General features: G+C 47.3%; 2 protein-coding genes across 2 annotated transcripts in view; both read left to right on the forward strand.

The window, feature by feature from the left end:
* Window positions 1–478: 478 nt before the first annotated feature.
* LOC140119858 (uncharacterized) lies at window positions 479–11104 on the forward strand. The gene is made up of 5 exons (XM_072139285.1): window positions 479–595; window positions 3262–3408; window positions 3521–4200; window positions 4519–4576; window positions 10095–11104. The coding sequence occupies exons 3-5, from the start codon at window positions 3973–3975 to the stop codon at window positions 10838–10840; spliced, it is 1032 nt and encodes a 343-aa protein (XP_071995386.1). The 5' UTR covers window positions 479–595; window positions 3262–3408; window positions 3521–3972; the 3' UTR covers window positions 10841–11104.
* A 3941-nt stretch (window positions 11105–15045) lies between these two features.
* The window catches only part of LOC140116879 (uncharacterized), a 95710-nt gene continuing 89866 nt past the window's right edge, over window positions 15046–20889 (forward strand). The window contains 1 exon segment of the mRNA XM_072133312.1: window positions 15046–20827. Within this exon segment, the coding sequence (XP_071989413.1) occupies window positions 20743–20827 (85 nt within the window). The 5' untranslated portion in view covers window positions 15046–20742.

A 20889-nucleotide genomic window follows, 5' to 3' on the forward strand; every position in this document is an offset into this window, starting at 1 on the left:
GTGACACAAGAGCTTACAGTCTATGAGGATGAGGGGGGACACAAGAGCTGACAATGCTATAGGACCCGGCTTCTCCTCGCTGCACCCCTGCATCGCACATAGCTCCCTATGGATCCTTCCTCATTTACATTACATACATTTGCGAAGTATTTACAAGGGTGCATACATACAGCGTATACTGTGTTACAGCACAGACCACCACACAACATACAATACATTAAGATTCACTCTTAGCTTTAGCAGGACACAGGAGTATAACCCCCAGCTATAGCCTGGAAATACTACACGTGTACACTGCTCGCTCACTGAACCTAACTAATCACTGAGACACAAACATGAGAGGAACAGGAGCCGCTCCATCTTCTGTATGAGCCTATAGAGGAGAATACACAGTGTAACCCCGCCCACGGTCACATGACCTCTAGTAACATGTGACCAGTGACATCACATCCACTACTGGGAACTTCACTGTAACATCCACCAGAGGAGGCCCCGCCCTTCAGTGACATCACACTCCCAGGGTCACATGACTAGTGGATTCTGAGGAGGAGGACGTGAGGTAGGCACAGAGTGTCCTGCACTGAGGAGAGGAGAGGTAAGTGACCAGAGGAGGGACTACAACTCCCAGCATGCTCCAGGAGCACACACACTACATGGAGGGACTACAACTCCCAGCATGCTCCAGGAGCACACACACTATATGGAGGGACCACAACTCCCAGCATGCTCCAGGAGCACACACACTATATGGAGGGACTACAACTCCCAGCATGCTCCAGGAGCACACACACTATATGGAGGGACTACAACTCCCAGCATGCTCCAGGAGCTCACACACTATATGGAGGGACTACAACTCCCAGCATGCTCCAGGAGCACACACACTATATGGATGGACTACAACTCCCAGCATGCTCCAGGAGCACACACACTATATGGATGGACTACAACTCCCAGCATGCTCCAGGATGACCATAAAAGTCAGTAGATTTATGAAAACAGTTTTGCATTCGGCTTTCATGTGTCTGTGGGTTCTTGGCTCTAATACGATTCTACGTATTCCACTGAAACTGCTCTTTCTAAAGTCTCCAATGATCTCCTCACTGCTAAATCCAAAGGTGACTCTTCTCTCCTCATTCTCCTGGATCTATCGGCAGCGTTCGATACTGTGGATCACGGCTCCTCCTCAGGGGCTTCACTCCATTGGCCTGAAGGTCCCTGCACTCTCTTGGTTTTCTTCCTATCTCTCTGACCGCACTTTCAGTGTCTCCTTCTCTGGATCTTTCTCTTCTCCTCGTCCTCTCAGTGTCGGGGTCCTCAGGGCTCAGTCCTAGGTCCTCTCCTCTCAGTGTCGGGGTTCTCAGGGCTCAGTCCTAGGTCCTCTCCTCTCAGTGTCGGGGTTCTCAGGGCTCAGTCCTAGGTCCTCTCCTCTCAGTGTCGGGGTCCTCGGGGCTCAGTCCTAGGTCCTCTCCTCTCAGTGTCGGGTTCCTCAGGGCTCAGTCCTCGGTCCTCTTCCTCTCAGTGTCGGGGTCCTCAGGGCTCAGTCCTAGGTCCTCTTCTCTCAGTGTCGGGTTCCTCAGGGCTCAGTCCTAGGTCCTCTCCTCTCAGTGTCGGGGTTCCTCAGGGCTCAGTCCTAGGTCCTCTTCCTCTCAGTGTCGGGGTTCTCAGGGCTCAGTCCTGGGTCCTCTCCTCTCAGTGTCGGGGTTCTCAGGGCTCAGTCCTAGGTCCTCTCCTCTCAGTGTCGGGGTTCTCAGGGCTCAGTCCTAGGTCCTCTCCTCTCAGTGTCGGGGTCCTCAGGGCTCAGTCCTAGGTCCTCTCCTCTCAGTGTCGGGGTCCTCAGGGCTCAGTCCTAGGTCCTCTCCTCTCAGTGTCGGGGTTCCTCAGGGCTCAGTCCTAGGTCTTCTCCTCTCAGTGTCGGGGTTCCTCAGGGCTCAGTCCTAGGTCCTCTTCTCTTCTCTCTCTATACTGTCCCCATTGGACAAACCATCAGCAGATTTGGTTTCCAGTATCATCTTTATGCTGATGACACCCAGCTATATACTTCTGTATGTAACATCCCCCTGGCCTTACCCCAGAACACTAGTGACTGTCTCTCTGCTGTCTCTAACATCATGTCCTCTCTCTTCCTGAAACTTAATCTTTCTAAGACCGAACTTCTTGTCTTTCCACCATCTACTAACTTACCTAACCCTGACCTCTCCATCTCGCTCTGTGGGATCACTATAGCCGCTGTCTTGGGGTAGTGCTGGACTCCGACCTCTCCTTTTCACCATATATCCAATCTCTTGCTCGCTCTTGCCGAATCCATCTCAGAAACATCTCCAGAATCCGACCGTTTCTCACATTTGAAATTTCTAAAATGCTAACTGCTGCACCTATTCACCCTCGACTAGACTCCTGTAACTCCCTACTAATCATCATCCACTCACTAAACTCTCTCTTCTTCAATCTATTCTTAATGCAGCAGCCAGGCTCGTCTTTCAGGCCAAACGCTACACAGATGCCTCCAGTTTGTGGCAATCACTGCACTGGCTGCCTGTCTCCTTCCGTATTCACTTTAAAATAATAACCCTCATCCACAAAGCTCTGAATAATGCCGCACCTACCTATCTCTCTTCTCTCATCTCAGTCTATCGCCCTTCCCGTGCTCTTCGATCTGCCAGTGATATTAGATTAATCTCTACCTTAATTCGAACCTCCCATGCACGTCTCCAGGACTTCTCCCGAGTTGCACCAATTCTCTGGAATGCCCTTCCCCGGACTCTCAGACTAATACCCACCCTCCAAAGCTTCAAACGTGCTCTTAAAACCCATCTCTTTAGGCAAGCCTATCACACTCGCTAACTGCTTGAAATGTCAACTCTCCCTTTACTAATCCATCCCATGTCCTATCTCCCATCTGTTATCCGGCAAACAGCTGATATTTACCAAGTTCCAGCTTTCTCTGCAGTCTTCTTCACCTAGGACCCTGGAAATAAGATTCAAGCAGCAACATCGTTGTTTAGTAAATTATTTATTAAATTATTTTATATTGTTCCCTTCTAAAGAATGGCTGGACCATTATACAACCTCTTGTGTCACCCCCTCATCCTCATAGTCTGTAAGCTCTTGTGAGCAGGGCCCTCACTCCTATTGTTCCATATGACTGTTTGTTCTTTGTAATGTAATATAGTTGTATATGTCCCCTATGATTTGTAAAGCGCTACGGAATTTGATGGCGCCATATAAATAAAGATTATTATAATTCTCATGTCTCCTCAGATACTATATATACAGGACTCCCCGAGGCTTCTCTCACATACAATGGTTTCTATAAACGACACATGGAAGATGGAGAAGAACAGGAACATTATGGCCACCAGGATCCTGGAGCTCACCCTGGAGATGATCTCCTTGATAACCGGAGAGGTGAGAGTCTCCCAGGACACGGCTCTTATCTCTAGGAATAACAGCGGGAAATGACTGGAGAGGTGAAGGATTCTTAGGATCTATGTAGTGATCAGTGTCTCCCCATACACAGGATTACACAGTAGTGAAGAAGTCGTCTGGTGAGTGTGTGACCCCCCGTGTGTCAGGAGGATGGACCCAGAGCCCCATCACCGAGCCTCCACCTCATTCACTGATACATGAGCAGAAGATCCTAGAACTTACCTCCAGGATCACTGAGCTGCTGAGCGGAGAGGTGAGCGCTGCCGGGAATGCTGGGACATTGTACAATAACACAAGGGAGGTGTCTGGGTGATGACTGTGTCATTGTGGGTGTCAGGTTCCTATAAGGTGTCAGGACGTCACTGTCTATTTCTCCATGGAGGAGTGGGAGTATATAGAAGGACACAAGGACCAGTACAAGGACATCATGATGGAGGACCACCAGCCCCTCACATCACCAGGTAAGAGGAGACCTTCCTGATTATAGAGGACAGAGCAGGTGTGAGGTCACCTCCTCCATCATCTCATCATCACATATAGACAATGTATCAGTCACTGTGTATATTTCCTATAGATGGATCCAGTCAGAGAAATCCACCAGAGAGATGTCCCAGTCCTGGAGATTCCCGAGATATCAAAGAGGAACCAGAGAGATGTCCCAGTCCTGGAGATTCCCAAGATTGTCCGAAGGATCCAAAGAGATCTCCCAGTCCTCTATATTATCGTATTGTTAAAGTAGAGCCAGAGGACTACATTCCACTGGATCATCAGGTAGATGGAGCTGAGATTCCTGTAAATCCTCCGGCTGCAGTGGGTTGGAGGATCTATGGGATGATGTTGTATTAGTTTCTACTTTCTAGAACTGCTGAGTCGGTGACAATTTTGATGGTGTCAGAGTCATGATAAAATGGACTGACAACACAAATATATAATAATTAGCTGTAGCTCCGGCCGTTGCTCGGGATAGTAAATAACTGCTCTTATCTATAACAAAATAGAAATCGAACAAATATTTTATATGTATCTTTGTCTCTCTTTTTCTAACTGTGTCTCTGACTCAGTGTCTGCGTTTCTGTAATTTACTTACAGGAAAGTTGTGGTGGAAGGAGGAGCGGAGAGGAAATCCCCTCATCAGTGACAGAGGAGGGTAAGAGCCTTTCATGTATCTTGTGGGTTATTCTTCCCTTATACATTGCAGGGAGAGGTCACATCCAGGGGAGGAGATGGAGATGACATAGACACCGGCTCATCTGTCTCTGGTGTAGTCCGAGGATCTCTCAATCTCCAATAGAAATTTCCTCCCATCAGACATTTCGGGCTTTCTGTTACCCCACATAACTTATGTTATAGTCTTTAGCAGATGTTGTGGAGTTCATGATGGAATATTTAAGATTACATGTACCACACAAAAAAGCTTAAACTGTCGGGACTTGTGCAGAAGAACGCTGCCTCCCACAGCATGTGTGGAAAATAGTGAGTAAAACTGCTGGACCACCAGAAAATAGGTAACGGTCCAATCCGTGTCTGAAATATGACGAGTTTCAAGGAAAGGCCGTGTTTCATCAAGTATAAGCTGATTTTCTTTCAGCATGTTTTTTATGTTGAAAAAGTCCCCATCCGCTTGTATTAGGGTTGCACCGATACCAGAAGTTTGAATGCAATACGATATCTGGAAACGTATCACGATTCTCGCTAAAATTAGAATCCAAAAATGTCTATTAAAACAATAATAATAATCTTTATTTATATGGCGCCATCAAATTCCGTAGCGCTTTACAAATAATAGAGGACATAGTGAGTGGAAGATGATTAGTAGGGAGTTACAGGAGTCTAGTCGAGAGGGAATCAGAGCAACAATCAGCATTTTAGAAGTTTCCATTGTCAGAAAAGGCCGGATCCTGGAGATGTTTCTGAGATGCATCCGGCAAGAGCGAGCAAGAGATTGAATATAAGGTGAAAAAGAGAGGTCAGAGTCCAGCACAACTCCAAGACAGTGGGCCTGCTGCCTCGGTGCTATAGTGATCCCACAGACTGAGATGGAGAGGTCAGGGTTGGGTTGGTTAGTAGATGGTGGAAAGACAAGAAGTTCAGTCTTAGAAAGATTAAGTTTCAAGAAGAGAGAAGACATGAGAACAGAAGAGGACCTAGGACTGAGCCCTGAGGACCCCGACACTGAGAGGAGAGGACCTAGGACTGAGCCCTGAGGAACCCCGACACTGAGAGGAAGATGAGAAGAGAAAGATCCAGAAAAGGAGACACTGAAAGTGCGGTCAGAGAGATAGGAAGAAAACCAGGAGAGTGCAGTGTCCTTTAGGCCAATGGAGTGAAGCCCCTGAGGAGGAGCTGGTGGTCCACAGTACCGAACGCTGCCGATAGATCCAGGAGAATGAGGAGAGAAGAGTCACCTTTGGATTTTGCAGTGAGGAGATCATTGGAGACTTTAGAGCACTTCCGTGGAATACATAGAGCGGGAACCAGATTGTAGGGGGTCAAGGAGGGAGATAGCTGAGAGATAGTGGGTTGGTCGAGAATAGACCAGGAGTTTGGAGATGAAAGGGAGATTAGAAACTGGTCTGTAGCATTGGATGGGTCCAGTGAAGGTTTCTTTAGTAAAGGGGTAACAACAGCATGCTTGAAAGAAGAGGGGATGACACCAGAAGAGAGAGAGAGGTAGAAGATATTAGTCAAAGTAAGAGAGGGTACAGGAGGAATGACCTGGAACGTGCATCAAGTAGAGAGGAGTATGCCTACCCCTCCTCCCTGCCTATTCTCAGGTCTGGAACAGTGAGAAAAGTGTTAACCCGCCATAAGACAATGCCGCAACCGAGGCGGAGTCATCCTGCTGGATCCATGTTTCCGTGATGGCTGCAGGTCAAAAGACTTAGAAAGAAAGAGGTCATGAACTTATACTAGTTTATTACACACAGAGCGGGCGTTCCATAGGGCACATTTATAAGGGGTTACTGGGGGGGGAGAAGAGGGGATACACTGAATCTTTATAAGATTAGCCGGGTTTATGTCTGAAGCGTTAGAATAAGCAGAAGGTGGGCCTGGGTTAGGAGAGGTCCCCTGCACCAAGCAGAAGGAGAAAGAGAAGAGAGAAAAGATGCTTTAGAGATTTATAAGAAGTTATTTCTTGCTTCACAGCAGAAGACTGTGATAAGTTAGTCTGGTTACATAACGTATACAGTGTGGTAAAGAAAGGTGAGTGAAGAAGGGAGGCATTGATATGGATAGTTGGTACTGGTGGAATAGATGGACGGTGGGCAAGTAAAACAACCATGGCAAACAGGGAGAAAATGGAAAACATTTTTAGAGAAAAATAATTGTTCATTTTTCTCTGCAATCTTACCTGTCTCCTGCCCTGTCTAACTGCAGTGTATAACTGTAGCATACTTCTCAGAATATTATACTTAGCAGAATATTATGCTAAGCAAACAAAGAATGCTAAGCATCCTATACTACAACAAAACTTATACACAGAGAAGACCAGAGACCAGGCCCTCATTTAGCTCATAAAGCAATTAATCTAGGAGACTTAACACATGTGGATCAAGTTCTGAACAGAGAAAAACAAACAGACACATGTAATACTGGGGCAATTACCAGATATATACCATTGCAGAGAGCGAGACTGGATTTAAAGACACAGTAGATGGGTGAAAAATGGATTCGGCAATCAGAGATATATACCGGTACCTGTAGAAGATTTTTTTGTATCAGTTGAGGGCAATCACTTGCTAATTTGATCGCTTTTTCTAACAAAAGTTTTGGAAACCGTGACAAAAACGCAGCATTTTTACGAAATTTGTTAGGGATTTTTTATGGTGCTCGTTAAATATTGGATTATATTTATGGATCCTAGAGGTACGAATGCAGCAATACCAAATCTAAAGGGATTTCCGTAAAGTTTTTATTTTTTACTACAGTAAGATTGATCGGATAGAATAAAGGGGGTATTACATTATTTTCATTTTTTATTATTTTGTCCCCGGAGGGGACTACAGTGAAGGTACCGAACTATTATTTCAAAGTATAATTTGCAGCACCAGGACATGTGGCTGCAGCCCCCACGCAGTGGGATCAGTTTAACCCTTTCAGACCTCTGTCACTGGCACCAGAGCACAGTAAGGTCACACAGGTCTTGGGGCAGAGTGGGTTAAACCTTTCCTGCTGTGTTTAATCAGGGGCAACCTACACTTAGAGATGCTAATTGACCTATGACCCCACCTTGGACACATGGCCAGAGCATGGAGATTAGCTAAACCTCCGACGGATCATTTTAACTTTTTTATCCCCAGTCCCAAACCTCTATGGCGCTAATACAGAAGAACAGTAAGCCGACAGGTCCGGGACAGGGGCGGAGAGGGTAGAACTTCTAACGGCAGTGTTTTATAAGAGGATTGGATGTGACAGCCTGAGCAGGACATGTTGCCAGGGATTGGGCAGGGTGCTAAGCGGGTTAAACAAGTCCATGGGGGGGGGGGCAGCTGAAGAGATGAGCCCCACAGCACAGAATCTCTCGTCTCCATCCACTCCTTTCCCTCACTTACACACAGCATCTACTGCCCTCTCTGATTGGTGGAGCAAAGTTGAAAAAAAAAAAAGTGTAGGCAGCACTCCAAAAATCCCAAATTCCAAAGGGTGAAGTTTATTGAAACAGTGGCGACGTTTCGGTGTGAACCACCTTCATGGAGGATCTTGCCAGGATCCATGGAGGCTCTGAACCCCCTCTTATTGAGGCTTCTCTCCACTGTGCGGACTTGGTTTTCTTCTTTGTTTTGATTGGTGGAGCAGTGATCACGTGCTCAGTAACAAACGGGAAGAAATTCTGGTATTGAAGCGTTTTGCCTTTTTTTAAAACCGAAAAGGTACCAAACTTTCGATGCATCGTGCAACCCTAGTTTATACTCGAGTGAATCATCAAGAACTTTTCTTCTGCTCATTGACAGGGGGAAGTATCTTGGGGGCAGAACCCGTTTCATCCCATTCTTGGTTTTCCAGGTAGGACCTGAAATGACATCATCAAATGACGGTCCTGCAGCCCACAATAGTATATTACTTGCTGGAGGCTGATGTCATGATCACATGACCTGCAGAGAAAGTCAATCATTCAAAGGGCAGAGGATGAGGGTGGGCTATCTGAATGATGATTGGGGCTACCTGCTGCTGTTGCATTTCCCACCCAAGGTTCATTCTTGAGTAAATATGCTTTCCCAGTATTTTAATACTTGGCTTAAGTTCAGGTTGGCTTATACTCTAGTATATATGGTAATCGCCGACAGATAAGCGCAGAACTTATTATCATCCCTCAATCATCGTACATTCCCGGCCAGGATGATAACGCTCTGAGCCATTAGGACTTTACAGGACGTATAAAAAAGTCCATAAAGACTGCACATCATCCCAGCCATGGTGACTACCGGGTCCAATCCTTCTCCTTCCTGCACAGAGGTTCTGAGATGTTGTTGGACGCACTTTTCCCAGAGCAGAGGGAAATCTTATCAGGGACAGAATGATCTGGGCATCTGAGCCTTTGAGTCGTTGCCCGCACCCTACTGAGAGTCACAGTCCAATGAGAAGTCTTCACCAATCTCGGGTCCTCATTACTCTGTGTGCTGTCTCGTACACACTAGTGCAGGAATCGGAGCAGAGGGCCACAGGAGCAGAAGAAGACCCACACAATACTGTAGCCTCCTGTAGAGCACTCCCATAGAGCTATACACTGTGGTGATGATTCTTCTCCTGAGGCAGAGAACTTCCTAGCGATACATTCAGCTGTGACTTATCACTGCTGAATTTGCCCCAAGATATCTTCAGCTCCTTGTAAATAGCTCCACACTGCGCCCCTAAATATACCACAGTTAAAGTATAATGTTCCCTCTAATATACAGCACAGCCGGTGGTCCACACCCGATGCCTCTGTTAAACAGCATCCCTACCTGGCTCCTCTCTTACTATAAAGAACCTCCACTATACTGGTCCCCCCCCCCCCTTTCTTTCATACAATACCCCCTTTATACAGTGCCTTCTCTCCCCTATACATTGTCACTTTTAATGCAGCAAATAACAAGTTTATACACCCCTCCTAGCCAAGACTTGGGCTCTTCTGCCACGGCTGAATGATCTGGGAAAGGGTGCATGCAGAGGATTTTCTAGGTACATCCTCTTCTACTCTATGGTATCTGCTTCAATAAACGTATATCAATAATTCTATATTTTCCAGCACCTATAAGTCTCGGTAAGTACATACACAGTTGTGTGATCGGCCTGCACTGGAGGTACGTCACTGCTTCACATGTAACCTGCACATGATACAAGACACTACAACCCCCCCTACTATACACCATGTGTCTCCATCCACCCTCCCATGTAGACCTCATGGGCAGGGTCCTCCCTCCACTGGTTCAATCCAGTTTTGTGGCATCCATTTTTATGACTGCTAGGCACGGCTCTAAGATGGCAGTGGTGAATCGCAGGTTAGACCGACCCCCTTATGTCTTGAAAGTAGAATAATCCGGTTTCTAAGGATTTTTATGGAACTTTTATGGATTTTAAGCAAATGATACACAAATATAATATTATACATAATGTTAGTAGTTTTTTGACCCGTCTCTGGGGTAAAGAAAACCTCCAATATTGATTTTTTTGGTTATATTTTTCAGGAAATGAAAGAACGCGAGGAAGAGAGAAAAATTATCAATATGTGAAACCTCGCACAGGAGAAAAGTCATTTCCATGTACCGAATGTGGGAAATGTTTTAGTACAAAATCAGTTCTTGTTAAACACGAGAGAATTCACACAGGGGAGAAGCCATTTCCGTGTAACGACTGTGGGAAATGTTTTATCCAGAAGTCTGATCTTGTTCTACATCAGAGAACCCACACAGGGGAGAAGCCATTTTCGTGCAATGATTGTGGGAAAAGTTTTACCCTGAAATCAAATCTGGTCATACATCAGAGAAGTCACACGGGGGAGAAGCCATTTTTATGTCCTGAATGTGGGAAATGTTTTAGCGGACAATCGTATATTGTTCAGCACATGAGAATCCACAAAGGAGAGAAGCCATATTCGTGTTCAGAATGTGGGAAATGTTTTACTGTAAAACATTATCTTCGAAAACATCAGAAAACTCACACCGAGAGGAAGCCGTTTCCATGTAATGAATGTGGGAAATGTTTTACGGAGAAAGCAGATCTTCTAAAACATCACATAACTCACATAAAGGAGAGGCCACATTTATGTACTGAATGTGGGAGATGTTTTAGCGACAAATTAGGTCTCGTCAGACATCTGAGAACTCACACGGGGGAGAAGCCATTCTCATGTACTGAATGTGGGAAAAGTTTCACCCAGGAATCGAATCTTGCCAGACATCGGAGAATTCACACAAAGGAGAAGCCGTGTTAATGTTCATGGTGTTCGAGAGTTTAGATCTCTATTGCTGGATTTCCTTCCTTCGAATGACTTCTGCTGATGTCTGCAGTATATATATCCTAGTTAAAAGCTTAGATACGTAGGTAGGCTGATGATGATGATCAGGTCCATGATCATGAACAATGTTTTTATAAAAGACATGTTCCAGATAATTGATTTCTTAGAGACTCCCAACTTTTTTTTTTTGTAAACTCGTTTATTAGAAAAAAAAATTAAAGAGCACTGTATACAAAATGACATGTAGCGTTAATGTAATAACGTATTGTACAGTACATCTGGAGAACATAAAGCAATCCCGAGAAGGAATCTACCATGACAAGGCACATAATAGAGCAAAAATAAAAAAAGATCTTGAGTATTTACATTGTAAAATCTCCGACGTGTCAAAGAAAAGAAGGAAGTAGCTTGTCCGTTTCACAATGGCGGAATCCAGGTGAACCACAACATGACGAGAACATATAAGCGCAAATGGTCTCTTGGTTTCGTAGTTTAGATGGATGGAACAGAGGGGATGTCGGTGGGAAATATTAGGAATTATTTTTATAAGGTGTAACAAGTGCCCCTGCAATCTCTGTCTCGGGTTGCAGGCGTACCCGTGTACCTCTGTGTGGCCCCCTGTGCCACTAACCTCGCTGGGTTCCAGTGGCGTCTCCTGCACATTCTGAATCCCCCCTCCCCCCTGGGCGCATGCAGCGGCTCTTAAATTTAAAGGGCAACGCATCGATAATTGGCACTGGCCAGCTGCCTTTCCTGATAAATTCCCAGCCCCTTCCTGTGTTTCCTGCCCGATCTTTGTGCCTCACAGCCTTAGAAAAAGCTTCCTTCCCATGTCCCTGGCATTTATAGTGATTTCCCGTTGTGATCTTGATTCCGTTCCTGACTACGCTCCTCTGCTGCCTGCCTTGACCTGTTACTACGTCCCCGACTCTGATCCTGTGCTGCGCGTCCTGACCTACCACCTGTCCCCGATTACAATTCTACCTAACGTCTGTGTACCTCGCCTTGGCTACCACTGTGGACAAAGTCGCACCTGTGGAACGACCTGGTGGCACCACCCCGCAGCAAGTCCAACCCGCTTTGCGGTGGGCTCTGGTGAAAACCGGGTGCCACTTAGACTCCGCGCCCATGTGTTGGCTTGGGTCATCAGCTGTGGTGATCCAGTGGGTCCTCAACCCCTGGAGCCTGACATAAGGTCACCATAAACCAGAATGAGGCAATAGAGAGACACACCCTTAACATATACCAGAAGTCTACAGGAGCATGGCGAGTGGCACAGAAGGCAATGAGGTGTGGTCATTCTACCAATCTTATGAGAGGGGGCCAAATAACCCAATTATATATGGTATGCCAACGTTAACTTATTAATGACAAGTGGAGAGACAAAGCGGTGCAACTCCGAGTTCTGATAAAAGTTCCATAATCAAGATCAGGGAAATCTGACATTTCCAAGAATCCTATCAGCACATTTTCACAAATACCGCTAGTGACAGGTTACCATAGAGCCCCATTTCATTTAGCTAAAAATTGTTTCACTTGCATCCCAATAAATTAACTTTATGTTTACCTGGCATCAGACGGGGCGTGTCCTACTTGGCTGGCCCCTCCAGTCTACATCTCACCACGTTCCATGCCTCTTCTCAACATTCAGCACTTAAGGTCGTGTGACCAGGGTTCATCAGATAAGGGAACATTGGTTGCGACTTTGAAGCGTCCAGTATATGAGCATGCGGTTCACAATAAAGCCGGCTACACGCAAATGTATGCATGTCCGGTCCGTAGCCCGGGTGAACATACAGCTGCACGTTGGAGAGAGAGGAAGGGTGTGCGCTGCTCTATCTCCATAGGTGGATGTGCGGCACGGCTGTACTTACAGGTACAGATAGAGTATGTTCAATCTTTTTCCCTGGTATGGCACAGTGGCCAATACGTCCATCAAAATGGGTCCATATGTTACCCGTACCGCAACAGAACAGTATGGGTAGCCTACAGCCGTTTTAACATGTTCATGTTAAAGCAGCCTAAATTTGAGTAATCCGGGATTAAGAGCACCGATAGTTCGAGACGCGTCAGTGATGGCTCTCTGTACAGTTGATGAGTTTTTACCGTGTTAATAAGAAATAGAAGTTATACTTGAAAGTAAATTTAACACTGGTTCAGAAATCCACAGTAGGCTTTGGCACTTCTATCATAACAAGGCAGAAGCTTAACTCCAGGACTGACCGAAGGTGTAGCAGACTGAGAAGCCAGTGTGGCTGGGACCTGCGGTATTACTGGAGCAGATGCAGGGTCCAGGTGATTGACAATAGCTTGTATAGCCTGCGTGAGCTCATCCTGACACAGAGTAAGGTCTGGTAGGTCTTCTTGTAGGGCTTAGACAGGAGTCCTAGCTTGGCCTGCTGTGTCCACGGCTTGTACTGTAATGACCAGCGACTTGTGGACCCACTGTTTACTATCCATCTGGTTTGCATTTGGGCCATGCACTAAGAAGCATCACCGGACCTCTCAGGTTTTCACCCTTATACAGAGATCTGGACTTTGTTGCAGAAAGATCTCATGGCCACCATCGGTTGTGGTCCTGGAATAGAAAGCGGTTGGCCCAGCGGGAAGAAGCAGAGTCTGGTAACAGGCAGAGGGTTCAGGTTCAGATACAAGCGGGTGTCGTACAGCGAGGATAACAGATCAGGATCCGTGGTCAGAGAGCAAAAGCCGGGAAAATCCAAAGCCGGCACAAAGCAAACTGAGGTGCCCGGACGCTCAGGCACATCCCATTGGGTGAAGGAGCCTTTTATGAGCAGAGGTGTGACCCCATGTTGGCCACACATGTCCTATAATTTATAAGAATGACTTGTGCTGGCAGGCAGAAGTAGTGGCGATGTCTGTGCCTGGTAAGACAAGTGACACAGCGGTGGCCACGGACCATCGGCGCTAAACACTCCGTGGCACACAATGTTACCTCGCCATGTGATCACTGATGGATTGAGTCTCAAAGTGCACTGTGACCGCTGCCTGAGGGCCGGGCTGTGGTCAGCCATGACACCAATCGCAGCCGCTTAACCCTTCGTACATCGCCAGGGCCTGTGCCAGGATCGGAGGGTGCCGATGTGAAGGTCCTCAGTACTGTGAGTGTTACCCCTGTAGGCTGAGCTCAGTATACACTGCAGGATCCTAGTATTACTGAGGCCTCACACAATCCCATCACACGCCGGGGCACAAGGCACAATATGAGGGGTGTCATATGCTGGGGGTCACATTATAGGCTGTCTCCTATATGGGGTCCACAGGGCAGTAGATTACACTGTGAGGGCGCCTTCCCACGTGCCGTTTTCGTTAAGTTTTTAAACTTAACGAAAATGGCACGTGGGAAGGCGCCCTGAGGAAACACGAGGTGGTGCAGATAGGGGCAGGGTACAGGGCGTGGCTAAGTATTCTTCTTCTTTGTAAAAGTTGGGAGATGCCAGAGACCCGCATGTGTCCCCCAATATCACATCCTGACACATACCCCCACCCAACTGCCCCACACACTGCCCCACAGCTGTACAGCAGCCTCCTTCATTAATAACCCGGATGTTCTGTACGTGACCCTCCCCCTGCAGTCATATACAGTGTATACACAATCACACAGGGAAGCCCCGCCCACATATCCTGCGTCACATGTTCTGCTGCTAACTCCAATGTAGTGTCTATCACAGGAGCAGCAGGCCCCGCCCCCAGTGACATCACACTCCCCGGGTCACATGACTAGTGGATAGTGAGCAGGAGGCTCCGCCCCTCAGTGACATCACACTCCCCGGGTCACATGACTAGTGGATAGAGCGCAGGAGGCCCCGCCCCTCAGTGACATCACACTCCCAGGGACACATGACTAGTGGATAGAGAGCAGGAGGCCCCGCCCCTCAGTGACATCACACTCCCAGGGTCACATGACTAGTGGATAGAGCAGGAGACGTGTGTGAGGTAGAGAGTGTCCTGCACTGAGGAGAGAAGAGGTAAGTGACCAGAGGAGGGACTACAACTCCTAGCATGCTCCAGGAACACACACTATATGGAGGGACTACAACTCCCAGCATGCTCCAGGAGCACACACTATATGGAGGGACTACAACTCCCAGCATGCTCCAGGAGCACACACACTATATGGAGGGACTACAACTCCCAGCATGCTCCAGGAGCACACACACTATATGGAGGGACCACAACTCCCAGCATGCTCCAGGAACACACACTATATGGAGGGACTACAACTCCCAGCATGCTCCAGGAGGACACACACTATATGGAGGGACTACAACTCCCAGCATGCTCCAGGAGCACACACTATATGGAGGGACTACAACTCCCAGCATGCTCCAGGAGCACACACACTATATGGAGGGACTACAACTCCCAGCATGCTCCAGGAACACACACTATATGGAGGGACTACAACTCCCAGCATGCTCCAGGAGGACACACACTATATGGAGGGACTACAACTCCCAGCATGCTCCAGGAGGACACACACTATATGGAGGGACTACAACTCCCAGCATGCTCCAGGAGCGCACACACTATATGGAGGGACTACAACTCCCAGCATGCTCCAGGAGCACACACACTATATGGAGGGACTACAACTCCCAGCATGCTCCAGGAGCACACACACTATATGGAGGGACTACAACTCCTAGCATCCACCAGGACCGCACACACACTATATGGAGGGACTACAACTCCCAGCATGCTCCAGGAGGGACACATAGTGGGGTAGAGTCATACACTTCTCAACTTTTGTGAAGGAAAAGTTTTTGCTTTAAGCCCCGCCCTTTCCCCCCCACAGTGTAATCTCCCCACCGCTCCCTATTACATGGCGGTTCCTCTGCTCCCTCGAGTTGTGTCCCCCCTCCCCAACGCTGAGGTCCCCTACTCCCCCTCTCCCCTACTTTTTTACAGCTTTCACTGTTACCTTAAAAACCACACTTCCCTTTATCCTCTGGGTCGGGAGGGTCACGCGGTGCAGGATATCCGGGTTTTATCGCGTTTTGATACTTTTTAACTTTCCTTTTAGAAATAGTTTTTGTTTCGCCATCTGACGCTAATAACGTTTCCTGCCTCTGTGTACGGAGCTGTGGGAGGTGTCATTGCTACCATTTTGGGGACTGTATGACCTTTTAACCCCTTCCTACTTCTATCAACGTATATCACAGCTGACACCGGGCTCTAACACACGTGATCGGAGCCGCCTTCGATCACACAAGTTTAAAAAAAATATTAAAATAATTAAAAAAATATTTATTTTGTATAAAAACAGAAATACACAGAACACCCCCCCCCCACACCCGTACATTTAGTATTGCCGCATCTGTAACAATCTGTATAATAAAACAAAAATAAAACCCAAAAAACCCACAGAAAAAAAAAATTTTTTTTAAATTTAATACCCTTAAAAATGCTCTGAAAAGTGATTAAAAATGTCATGTGCTTCAAAATAAGACTGCAAAAAAATTAGCCCTTTAACCAGATTTTTCAGCCGAAAAATTATAATGTGACGCCTCTGAAAAGATGGCGATGCTAAAATTAGTAAGATTCTCTCCAAATCCGTTTTTTCTTCAGAAAAATTAGAGGAAAAAATGGAAATCTATATAAATGAGGTCATCGTGGCGACCCATAGGAAAAAAAATGACATATTATTTTTGTGGTATGGTGAGCGGCAAAAATAAAGTAAAAAAACTGATCGGTTCATTTCCTCCACCAACAAACAGTTAATAAACGCAGAGTATGAAACGCTGCCGATAGATCCAGGAGAATGAGGAGAGAAGAGTCACCTTTGGATTTTGCAGTGAGGAGACTTTACTAAGAGCGGATTCAGTGAATTGCATAGTACGAAAACTAAATTGTAGGGAGTCCGCAGAGAGACAATGGGGCTCATTTACTTTCGTCGGATTTCCCGATGATCTCCGTTTTGCACCAAATTGGCCTGGGATTTTGGCGCATGCTTTCGGATTGTGGTGCATCAGCGCCGGCTTGCATGCAACGGAAATCGGGGGGGGGGGCCTGTCCGTCGGACAACCCGACGGATTCGGAAAAAACGCGGAATTTAAAAAACTATTTGTGTTGCAAGACACACAGTCACATGCACCAGGAAGAAGAGGGTGAACTCCGGCAGACCTCGGCGCAGCAGCAACACCTGCAGGAACTCTTAGTGAATCGCGGCAGACCCGAATCCACGTCGGACAACGCACCAGGACTGGGTAAGTAAACCCAATGGGTTAGTCGAGAATGGACCTGGCGTTCCCGAAGTTTGGAGATGAAAAGGAGATTAGAGACTGGACGTTCCAGGTCGTTCCAGGTCGTTCCACAGGTGCAACTTTGTCCACGGTGGCAGCCAAAGCGAAGTACACAGATGTTAGGCAGAATCGTATTCGGGGACGGGCAGGAGGTCAAGACGGGCAGCCAGGATCGGAGTCGGGGGCATAGCAATCGCTCAAGACATCAGAGGAGCGTAGTCAGGAATGAACTCTGGGTCACAAAGGAAACACACACTGAACGCAAAGGGCATAGGAGAACAAGGCACGAAGATGCTGCAGGGCGTGAAGGGAGAGGCTGGTTTTTATGGAATTCTGGGAAATGGCCAACGCCAAATAACGATAAGCTGGCCCTCTAAGTCCTCTGAAGCCGGCGCGTGCCCTAGCAGGTGCGCACGTCCGGAGGAGCAGGAAAAGGAACAGGTACAGGTAAGGGGCCCAGACAGCGAGATATGGATCGCGGGAGCACTTGTGACCGTTTCTTTAGTAATAGGGTAACAACAGCTTGAAATAAGAGGGGACTATACCAGAAGAGGGAGAGAGGTTGAATATTTAAGAGGAGAGGGGCTGTACGAGATGTGAGGGGGTCACTAAAGCCGGTAGTGGGGCGAGCAGAGGAAAGGAGCCTGGGCACTTCTTCCTCTCTGATTGGCTCACAGGAGAGAGAGCGGGGTAAGGTACTGGAGGGGACTATTGGAGTTAGTGGATTGGGAAATTATTTCTGGCAAATGAAGCCAATTTTATGTATGAGGTAGGTGGCCAGATCTTCAGCCGCAAAGACTGTGACAAGCGGCTGCTGGTGGATACAGTGGGTGTATGTAAGGAGTGACCAGTGTTGTAGAGCTGTTGAAATATACGGACTGCACTTGCCGGGAGATTGGGATCCAGCCCCGTGTTATTATATTCACGATTCCAGAATTTGAATTACAAGAATTTTATGCAGTTGAATAGCGTGCGATACACGATCCCACCAGCGCACTACTGTACACGGCCAATTTTCATCCATATTGAGAAACCACCGTGTTTTGATAAAGGCCCAAGAGGTCGAACCGTCAAAGAAGTTCACACTGTATTCAAATGAATACAATTCTTACAATGCAGAAATTTTGGTGCACGTCATTGAATCACGGTTATTGAAGAGCCTTTTGGGATTATTAGGGAGAAAGGGTAATGTATTGGGGATATAGACGAGGTTTATATACGGAGGTCACGCATGTGAGGATCCATTGACTTCTATGGATGTACGTGGTTTGCATGCGAGACAAAATAACGCCGGCTGCTATTTTTTTCTCGTTGTGGAAAAAAAATGAACATATGAACAGACCCATAGGAAACAGTGGGTCCGTTTGCCATCCGAAATAAAAGGATGAGATGAGGCCTAAATCATATTTTATATTACCATTACCCGGACATCCAGTACATCCCATATAAAGCTTCTCCTGGCCAATCACTGGTGACCTTTAATGATCACGTGTTTCAATGGAAATGCAAATGTGATCAGGCTGAGCCCCGCCCCCAGATGTTTGTTTTGTGTTTCTAAATGTAATGTAAACGCCCCGTGTGACCGAACCCTGAACATTCAGATAATTTTTCTTTTCTTGAAAGTATCGGTATGGAGTATTGCAATACTTTTCTGGGTATCGCACTCAAAATTCTGATATTGGTGCAACCCTAGAAGTGAATGGACGCATTCTGGGTGTTGCAGAGGGCACATTTGTGAGGAACTCTAGGGGCAGGAGAGGGAGAAGAAGGCCTCATTTGTCATGTCTCCATGGTCTGCACATGGTTACCCACAACACCTGACAACTGGAGGGTCCCTGAAACTCTACACTATGTAATGTTCTCAGCTCTGCAGGAACTTCTACTGAGGAGACATCAGGGTGAGGAGCCAGGAATAGCTGAGGAGGAGGATCTTCTACTGAGGAGACATCAGGGTGAGGAGCCAGGAATAGCTGAGGAGGAGGATCTTCTACTGAGGAGACATCAGGGTGAGGAGCCAGGAATAGCTGAGGAGGAGGATCTTCTACTGAGGAGACATCAGGGTGAGGAGCCAGGAATAGCTGAGGAGGAGGATCTTCTACTGAGGAGACATCAGGGTGAGGAGCCAGGAATAGCTGAGGAGGAGGATCTTCTACTGAGGAGACATCAGGGTGAGGAGTCAGGAATAGCTATGGAGGAAGAGCTTCTACTGAGGAGACATCAGGGTGAGGAGCCAGGAATAGCTGAGGAGGAGGATCTTCTACTGAGGAGACATCAGGGTGAGGAGTCAGGAATAGCTGAGGAGGAGGAGCTTCTACTGAGGAGCTATCAGGGGAGGAACCAGGAATAGCTATGGAGGAAGAGCTTCTACTGAGGAGACATCAGGGTGAGGAGTCAGGAATAGCTATGGAGGAAGAGCTTCTACTGAGGAGACATCAGGGTGAGGAGTCAGGAATAGCTATGGAGGAAGAGCTTCTACTGAGGAGACATCAGGGTGAGGAGTCAGGAATAGCTATGGAGGAAGAGCTTCTAGTGAGGAGACATCAGGGGGAGGAGCCAGGAATAGCTGAGGAGGAGGAGCTTCTACTGAGGAGACATCAGGGGGAGGAGCCAGGAATAGCTGAGGAGGAGGAGCTTCTACTGAGGAGACATCAGGGGGAGGAGCCAGGAATAGCTGAGGAGGAGGAGCTTCTACTGAGGAGACATCAGGGGGAGGAGCCAGGAATAGCTGAGGAGGAGGAGCTTCTACTGAGGAGACATCAGGGGGAGGAGCCAGGAATAGCTGAGGAGGAGGAGCTTCTACTGAGGAGACATAAGGGGGAGGAGCCAGGAATAGCTGAGGAGGAGGAGCTTCTACTGAGGAGACATCACTGTATTTCACCCGGAGAAGCCATCTACTGGATGTTCAGAACTGGGAACAACTTGAGATAATTTCTAGAGCAATGAAGATAAATTTATTGTGTTTTAAAAAAAAAATGTATATGTATTCTGCATCTTGCATTATAGCAATGACCAGAGATCAGGAGCCAATGTGACTTTTTTGGAAACCTGTCAAATGATTATAGCCCAATAATAATTTCCCCCCCAATAAATTTCTCTGACAGACAATGGTCGTTTCCATCAATGATCCACCAGGGATCCGGGAGAAGGACAGAGAGCAGATGGCGGCCAGGATCCTGGAGCTCACCCTGGAGATGATCTCCTTGATAACCGGAGAGGTGAGAGTCTCCCAGGACACGGCTCTTATCTCTAGGAATAACAGCGGGAAATGACTGGAGAGGTGAAGGATTCTTAGGATCTATGTAGTGATCAGTGTCTCCCCATACACAGGATTACACAGTAGTGAAGAAGTCGTCTGGTGAGTGTGTGACCCCCCGTGTGTCAGGAGGATGGACCCAGAGCCCCATCACCGAGCCTCCACCTCATTCACTGATACATGAGCAGAAGATCCTAGAACTTACCTCCAGGATCACTGAGCTGCTGAGCGGAGAGGTGAGCGCTGCCGGGAATGCTGGGACATTGTACAATAACACAAGGGAGGGGTCTGGGTGATGACTGTGTCATTGTGGGTGTCAGGTTCCTATAAGGTGTCAGGACGTCGCTGTCTATTTCTCCATGGAGGAGTGGGAGTATATAGAAGGACACAAGGTCCAGTACAAGGACATCATGATGGAGGACCACCAGCCCCTCACATCACCAGGTAAGAGGAGACCTTCCTGATTATAGAGGAAAGAGCAGGTGTGAGGTCACCTCCTCCATCAT

The sequence above is a fragment of the Engystomops pustulosus genome, chromosome 2, assembly GCF_040894005.1.
Source record: "Engystomops pustulosus chromosome 2, aEngPut4.maternal, whole genome shotgun sequence".
Lineage (NCBI taxonomy): Eukaryota > Metazoa > Chordata > Amphibia > Anura > Leptodactylidae > Engystomops > Engystomops pustulosus.